This window comes from Pantherophis guttatus, chromosome 18, assembly GCF_059756535.1.
Source record: "Pantherophis guttatus breed Tessera chromosome 18, ASM5975653v1, whole genome shotgun sequence".
NCBI classification, from domain to species: Eukaryota; Metazoa; Chordata; class Lepidosauria; order Squamata; family Colubridae; genus Pantherophis; species Pantherophis guttatus.
This window is the reverse complement of record NC_142080.1, coordinates 7411859-7420295: the sequence shown is the minus strand read 5'-3', so window position 1 is coordinate 7420295 and position 8437 is coordinate 7411859. Positions and strand designations below refer to the sequence as shown.

General features: G+C 46.8%; 1 protein-coding gene across 1 annotated transcript; it reads right to left on the bottom strand.

The window, feature by feature from the left end:
* Nucleotides 1–9: 9 nt before the first annotated feature.
* Nucleotides 10–6275, bottom strand: LOC117669737 (transmembrane emp24 domain-containing protein 10-like). Its single transcript, XM_034424417.3, has 5 exons — nt 5563–6275; nt 5284–5404; nt 3059–3132; nt 2367–2493; nt 10–463 (listed from the first exon to the last, which is right to left on the bottom strand). The coding sequence occupies exons 1-5, from the start codon at nt 5755–5757 to the stop codon at nt 342–344; spliced, it is 639 nt and encodes a 212-aa protein (XP_034280308.1). The 5' UTR covers nt 5758–6275; the 3' UTR covers nt 10–341.
* Between the last annotated feature and the right edge of the window lie 2162 nt (nt 6276–8437).

Here is an 8437-nt window from a genome sequence, read left to right as displayed (position 1 = left end):
AGCCGCCAGTCTAGGAACCAAGATTTATTACTTCCAAATACAGTTATCATCCAGTGTGCTCAAATTGCGTAACAGTCAGATCGGATGCCCGCCCTCCAACCCCACCCCAAAGATGCAGAGATGGTGAGAAAAATCACCCAGGTGAGTCCAAGAGAAAAGAAACACACCCAAAACAGAGAAGACGGGCTGTTTTTTCAAACCAATCTGTGGCCCGAAAGAGTCCAATTTCCGTGTCACCCCTCCATTGAGATCGGAGGGCCAGTGAGGAGATAAAAAGTGGTTTGTCCCGAGATCTTGGCACAATCAGGTAAGGAGACCAGGAATCCTGGATCGGGTCTCCGTCACTCGATGAGTTTTTTGGCCTTGAAAAACCGTCGTAGATAGAACACCTGCCAGGAGGCTAAGCTGACCAGACACAGCATGGAGAAAATGCTAAAGTAGAAAACTCGAGTGCTGGTGGATTCTGCAAAAAGAAAGTAGACGAAGGATCAACAACACGGCGGATGGCAGTTACGAAGACCGTGGTCACTTTAAGACTTGTGGGACTTCAACTCCCAGAATTCCCTAGCCAATGTGACTGACTGGCTGAAGAATTCTGGGAGTTGAAGTCCACAAGTCTTCAACCGGCCAACTTTGGGGACCAAGCATAGCTGGCTGAGGAATTGTGGGAATTGAAGTCCACAAGTCCACAACTGGCAAAATTTGGGGACCAAACATGGCTGGCTGAGGGATTGTGGGAGTTGAAGCCTGCAAGTCTTAAACTGGCCATGTTTAACTTCTGGTCCTGAATGCAGCCAAATCATCATTGGCTTCACCACTGTTTCTTCGCAGACCCTTAACTAGGATACTCACCCAACATGCTAAATTGGACTATAGAGGTAGTCCTCGGCTTATGACTACAATTGGGACCGGAACTTCTGTTGCTAAGTGATGGGATCTTTAAGTGCGTTAAATCAATCCTCTGACAAGTGATTATCTAGCTCAGTATTTCTCAACTCTGGAAGACATGTGGACTGCAAACTCCCAGAATTCCCCAGCCAGAATACTTTAATATGAGTGGAACTTCGATTCCCAGAATTCCCCAACCAGCATGCCTTAAGAGGGATGGATTTCAACACTCAGAATTTGCCAACCAGCATATTTCACATGAGACCTAAACTCCCAGAATTCCGCAATCAAGGTTGAGAAACTCTAATCTAGCCTGTTTGAAGGAGAACTGGCAGATGGCTCATACGGACAATAACTGAGGTCTACACTGAATCGCCTTGTTTGTTAACCCCAAGTTGTCAATCTAAGTCAAAACATGCTGGTGGGGGGGATTCTGGGAGTTGAAATGCGCCCATCCTCAGGCTGCCAAGATTGAGAATCTATGATCTGATGAGCCGTGGTGGCATAGTGGTTAGAGTGCAGTACTGCAGGCTACTTCTGCTGACTGCCGGCTGACTGCCATTTGGCAGTTCGAATTTCACCAGGCTCAAGGTTTGACTCAGCCTTCCTTCCTCCCTCCCTCCCTCCCTCCCTTCCTTCCTCTTCCTTCCTTCCTTCCTTCCTTCCTTCCTTCCTTCCTTCCTTCCCTCCCTCCCTCCCTCCCTCCCTCCCTCCCTCCCTCTGACATTCTCCCTGTGGTTAGAATGTCATGTTTCAGGCTAACTCTGCCCACAGCCAGCAGTTCAATCTTGACTGGCTCAAAGCTGACTTAGCCTTCCGTCCTTCCTAGGTCGGTAAAATGAGAACCCAGATTGTTGGGGGCAATGGGCTGACTCCGTAAACCGCTTAGAGAGGGCTGTAAAGCACTGTGAAGCGGTATATAAGTCTAAGTACTATTGCCCTTCCTTCCTTCCTTCCTTCCTGTTAGAATGCAGGCTTACTCTGCCCACTGCCAGCAGTTCAATCCTGACCGGATCCAGGTTGACTCAGCCTTCCGTCCTTCTGAGGTGGGTAAAATGAGGACCCAGATTGTTGGGGGGCAAGAGGTTGGCTTAAACCGCTTAAGAGAGGGCTGTAAAACACTGTGAAGCGGTATATAAGTCTCAGTACTATTGCTATTGGTATCTAGCCCTTGTTAGAAGGAAAATTGATTGGTGGCTCATATCGACATATAGCTTGAATCTCCTTGCTCTTTAACTTCAAGTTTACAATCAGAGTCAGTGCATGCTGGCTGGCTGGGGGATTCTGGGAATTGAAGTCCACACAGTGTCTAAGGCTAGAGAACACCAAGTTTTGGCTTCCCTGGGAGTTCAGAACTAGAGAAGGTTGGAAACAAAAGGGGCAGCGGATGCAAAGGAGGTACGTTCTGCCGTTTTTCTTGGGGTCAGCTGTCCAGAAAAGCAGCGGTTCAAATCCCCAATGAGAAAGTCTGGCCTCACCGTTGGTATCGCGCATCTCCTCTTCCCGTTTTTTCATGAAGGCGAAATCCTTGACGATGGACTCGGAAAGGTCCTCCAGGCGACGGAGGTCGATCTCCAACGGTTTCAACTTCTCTGCTTTGGCGACCTGGCAGAAAAACCATAGAGTTTGGCGGGGGAAGAGGGGACGAGTGACCTCACGTCTGCAGTGACATCATCACGCTTGTGATGTCATCCTGATCCCTCCCAGGCGCCAACAGGGAGAAGTGAAGCTAAGTAGCGCCACCATTAACGGCTGTCATCACATCGCACGCCTAATCAAGTTACCAGTCCTCAAAGGATATTTCTGTAACATGGTGAACAACTGGATTTTTTTCCCCCCACAAACGAGCTTATCTACCTCAAATTACGGCCATAATTGGGATCAAAGTTTCCTTTGCTAAGCAAGGCGGTTATTAAGGGAGTCGTTCCCCATTTTATGACCTTTTTTTTTACCATGGTTGTTAAGTGAATCCCTGCAGTTGTTAAAGTGAATTGTATGGTTGTTAAGTGAATCTGGTTTCCCTCACTGACTCTGTTAAGTTATTTGATGATGGGCTGCACTTTGCAAACCTAGAAAGTGAGTTAACTGGGCAACCGTGTTAATTCTGTGGTTTGAATGCAGCCTGTTATCTGAACTTAACAACATTCACAGCTACAAAAATTTGACTTACGTTTTCATAATTCATAGCTTCTACCCCATGTTTAACATTGAGGGTGACCAGTTGGTCCGGCAGCCGGAAATTCCCTGGAAAAATAAAATAAAAGGAAAGGTTGGGTATAGGATGAAAAACACAAGGAGAAAAATCCCATTAGTTATACAGGCAAGTTTGGTCCCTCAGTCCCTCAGAGGTCAGCAACCTGCGGCTCTGGAGCCGCATGTGGCTCTTTCACCCCTCTGCTGCGGCTCCTTGGCACTCAAAATATGCGTCACAACCGCCAATGTGCGATACCCGCCGGCACACGATTTATTGAGCTTTTCAATCCCCGGTAGGCCAACCATGGATAAATTCAAGAAAAGAAAAGTTTCAGAAGAAAACAGAACGTTTAATTCAACTACATAGGCTAGTTTTGTGGCCGCTCGAGAAATAGTCAGGCACGGGAAGGTTTTGTGGCTCCCGGAGTTTTCTTTTCTGTGGGAAACGGGTCCAAACGGCTCTTTGAGTGTTTAAGGTTGCAGACCCCTGGCCTAACCTAAGCCATGATTCGTTTTATTGAAATGGCTGGGTTCTCACAAGGTACTAAGTGACCAATCGTGGTTTACAAATTACAGTATGTGATTTTACTCAACATAGGAAAGCCAAGCTAAGAAAGCCTACTGCAGCTTCGTTATGTTCTTATTAATTACCGTATTTTTTGGAATATAAGACACACCTTTTTCCCCCCTAAAAGAAAGTGGAAATGTTGGTGAGTCTTATACACCGAATATAGCCATTTTTGGCCTCCCGAAGCCCCGTCCCGCTCGTTCCATTTTTGCGAAAAACAGGCCCGTTTTTCACCCGAGTTTCCCCAAAACCGGGGCAGTTTTGCCCTCCCCCAGCTCCCAGGAGCACTCTGCAGGCCTCTCAAACCCTCTGCGCGCCTCGTTTTTCACAAAAACAGGCAAAAAACAGGGCACACATAGGGTTTGGGAGGCCTGCAGAGTGCTCCTGGGGGCCAGGGAGAGCAAAAACTGTTTTTTTTTCTTACTTACCTCTTCGAAATCTTGGTGCATCTTATACACCGGTGCGTCTTATAGTCCCAAAAATACGGTATATTAATAGTAATATAAGGTCTCAATAGGTGGATAAAAAGGCCAAATCCAGTCAACTTCTGGTTGACTGTGCAGTGAACCATTGATAATAATAATAATAATAATAATAATAATAATAATAATAATAATAATAATAATAATAATGAATATGTTCTTACTATTCTTAATATTTTCAATGTTCTAATGTAGTAAGCGAGGTTAGCTAAACATAATAACGGTAATAATAAATTAATAAATATAAATAAAGAAAAAAGCTGGACAAAATCCTAAAATACAAAGATTTGCATCTAGAAGGACTATGGCTAAAGAAAACAAAGTTAGAATCAATAGTGATAAGCTCCTTGGGTGCAATCCCAAAACATCTGGAACACTACTGGCATTGACAAGATAAATCCCCATCAGTCAATTGCAAAAGGCAGCTTGGGTTGGGACAGCTGACATTTTGTGAGTGTGACCAGACCTTTAATATTATTCAACAACAAATATCAAAAGTCCTAGGGAAAAGATTTGATAGATGGATAAAAATGCCCTTAAATTTAAACATCTGGCTGACTGTATATGTAAACCATAACAACTGTAATAATAATGGGGTCCAGTTTTTCTCTGAAGCCTCTTTCAACCCCGAAGCAAAATAAGAAACCTTCAAAAATAAACCTAAAGTAAAAAATGCCTTTGGTCAAACAGGAATGAAGATATTTTAAAATAATCAAAGTAAATTTCCTGACTTTGGGGGCAAATCCCATTTAACCACGTCAGTTAAAAAGTTTCCTTTTTTCCCGTTTTTGCCTTTGCACAACATATTTTACAGTCATTTGACTTTTTTAATCTTAGCTTTGGGACGATTTAGGGGGCTGCGAGATTCAATGCGTTTGCTTTAGCTGACCATTCCAAAAATATATATATATATTCACACAAATTTTGGGAAAACTCACAAACGAAGTAAATAATTAAGTGTCCAATCACACTTGCCCAATAAAGAATTCTATTCTAATTTAAAGTTTGTACTTGGGAGTAAAAAACCACACATAATCTATTGTATCTTTCGCTCTCTTCCCAAAGTGAAGACCCATCATCATCGCCCAGCTGCAGGAAGGCCCTGGATGGGGACGATGGGACCTGTAGTCAAGACAGCTTGAATGCCCACACCTGGCTGTCCGTGACTCTGAAAGCAAATCTCGTAGACTTCGTAATCCTCCGTGGTGAAAGCGAATTTCCCCTTCTTGGCTTCCTCTCTGGAGTAGAGCAGGTGTCCGGCGGAGTCCGTCACCTGCGGGGCAGAAGGAGAGAGAAACCCCCTGAGCATGCACAGAGTGCAAAAAAGCAGATCAGCAAGAGTTTGCAGAGCTCAGGTGGGTGCATTAAGGATGGGAAGACCCCCCCCCCTTTGTGCAAAGGGGTTGGGGAGGAGGAAAGGATGCCCCATACCTTTAAGTCTGTCCGGATACCCGGTGCGGCCGCTTCGGACACTTCGAACTCCCCTGTGACCATCACATCCCGGTGCAGCTCCTCTTTCAAGCACTTGCGGCTCAACGGGGGCAGGTGGAAGGAGAGCCCCCGGCAGCTGCCGGCAAACAGGGCCAGCAGCACGGCCCAGGGACCCAGCAAGGCGGGCAGCCACATGGGAACGGTGCAAAAGGGAGACCCTCGCCTTCCCCGGTGCTGATATGGGGAGGGGTCTCCAAACGACCCCGGTGCTGATCTGGTGGTGGTGGTGGGGTTAATGCAACGACCCCAGCCCTTCGGGGCTCAGATCGCACCCAGAACCCGGGTTGGCACGTTCACACGACCCTCCTTGCCCGCTTCGCTTTCCCGGCGATCGCCTTCTGCACGGTGCAAACCTGCAGCTTCCCCAGGCGCGCGAGCTCCGGCTGGGGAAATTGTCCGAGCGCGCATGCGCCGCTCGCTTCTCCTCGCCGCGCCCCCTCGGGCTGCGTTTACCCGCGACGTGGCGCGGCCACCAGCTTCGTTCCGGGTTAGGGGCGGGGCCTCAGGAAGGACCGCCCCCTTACGAAAACCGGGGAAAGGGCCTGTAGGGAAGGGGCCGGTTTTCCATCCGTTTCCATCCCGGTGGAGCGCGGCGGGGTTTTCGAGAAGGGAGGGCGGGGATGAGGGGAAGGGAGGGGGCCGAGGCTGGGGGAAGGGGCGGTTTGACCCCCGGGGGGGTTTCTTCCCCGCGTTATTTATTTCCCAAGCTGGGGAACTTTTCAGGTGTTGGACTTCAACTCCCAGAGTTCCTCAGTCGCCCGACGCGCCAAGGATTCTGGGAGTTGGAGTAAACTGGGAAGATTCCTTTTTTTTCTGGCCATGTACATTGTATATATTAGAATTATTAGGCTGTGTTTGTTTCTCTGTATCAAATAGGTGGGGTTATATTTTGTATTTATATATTCTGTCATGGTTATGTAGTGTATATTGGAGGTGATGATGACTCTTTGAGAGCTGTATGATTAGTGTACATTCAATGTGACAAAGTATTCTATTCTCTATTCAATTCTAGTCTGTTATTATTATTATTATTATTATTATTATTATTATTTGATTTATATGCCGCCCTTCTCCGGAGACTCGGGGCGGCTTACAATGCGTTAAGCAATAGCCTTCATATTTTTGTATATTTTATACAAAGTCAGTTTATTGCCCCACAATCCAGGTCCTCAATTTACCTACCTTAGAAAGGATGGAAGGCTGAGTCAACCTTGAGCCTGGTGAGATTTGAACTTGCAGTAATTGCAGGCAGCTGGTGTTAATAACAGTGCTTTAGTCTGCTGCGCTACCAGGGCTCTATTTTATTCTATTCTTCCATTCCATTCCATTCCATATACTATTCTATTCTATTCTATTCTATTCTATTCTATTCTATTCTATTCTATTCTATTCTATTCTATTCTTACTTTATTCTTCTATTCCATTCCATTAAATTCCATTCCATATATTATAATTCTATTCTATAAATGTTATATAATTCTATTATAATTCTATTCTAATTATTCTTATTCTATTCCTATTCTAGTGATGGTTAACCTTTTCCGGGCCGAGCGCCTAAAGCACGCATGATTATGTATGCGTGCGCCCAAAGCCCCAAAATGCAATGCGTGTGCGGCCCCTGCACATGCACCTTGCATATCTGTGCCCCCCTACGCATGTGCACCCCCCACATGCGGCCCCCGCGCATGTGTGTAGCCCCAACGCATGCCCCTTCTCCCCGTGCATGCGTGGCAGAGACTTTCCCCCATGGCTGGCTGGGGAATTCTGGGAGTTGGAAGTCCACCTGTCTTAAAGTTTGCCAAGTTTGAGGAAAAACTTGTTTTATTCATGTTTTTGAAAACCTAACCCAGCTTGCAACCTGCAAATGCAGGCCCCGAGCCTTGGAAAGCTTTTGGGGTGAACCTCTCCCCACTGTCTAGGCCAGGAAGAAATAAAAAAGAGTTAACAATCTCTGTATTTTGTCCAGGGTCTCTGTTCTGATGACGAGGCATTTTCACAAAAGAGTGAAACTCTTTGACTCTTGGGTCAAATTCCGATCTCCCCCAGTCTGCTCTTTCCTTTCCCTTCGGTTTCCAAGCCCTTTCCTCCCAGTGTTACCAAATTCCCAACTGCTGCAACCCCAGCGGGAAACGAGCAAGGGGTTCTCTGCCTGGTTGCTGGGTGGGCGTGGTGGGCGTGGCCTAGTCGACCTCCTGCACCATGGCAGCCCCCCCCCCACCCCGCATTTTTGCCCTCCCCGGGCTCCAGAGGCTTTCCTCGAGCCTCCGAGAGAGCAAAAATTTATTTATTTATTTATTTTATTTTATTAAATTTGTATACCGCCCTTCTCCTGCTGGACTCAGGGCGGTGCACAGCCAAAATAAAAAACATCCCAATACAAAATTTAAAATTTGTTAAAAAAAATTACACAACTTTGGCCCAAAATTTAAAACATCCCAACTAAAAACCCATAGACAATTAAAAATCTAACATCTCAAAAGTGGTGTGTGTGTGTGTGTTACGCCAGCCCTGCTTGGTGGAAAAGAAAAGTTTTTAGGGCACGGCGAAAATCCCGGAGATCTGGTATCCTACGTATCTCCAGAGGGCAGGTGCTGCCACAGAGAAGGCCCTCCCCCTGGGGGTCGCCAGCCGACACTGCCTGGCTGACGGCACCCTGAGGAGTCCCTCTCTGTGGGAACGTACTGGCCGGTGGGAGGCTATCAGCAGCAGAAGGCGGTCCCGCAAATACCCATGGCCTCCCCAGGCTCCAAAGGCCCTCTGGAGGCTGGAAATGGGCCCGTTTCCGGCTTTCCCGAACTTCCAGTAGACCCATTTT

Bases quoted from the DNA above. Each gene is read 5' to 3' on its own strand.
- LOC117669737 (XM_034424417.3), bottom strand. From the start codon at position 5,757: ATGTGGCTGCCCGCCTTGCTGGGTCCCTGGGCCGTGCTGCTGGCCCTG. The intron at 5,405-5,562 runs GTATGGGGCATC...TCTGCCCCGCAG, and splicing joins GTATCCGGACAGACTTAAAG to GTGACGGACTCCGCCGGACA. The intron at 3,133-5,283 runs GTGTGGGCATTC...TTATTTTTCCAG, and splicing joins TCAGAGTCACGGACAGCCAG to GGAATTTCCGGCTGCCGGAC.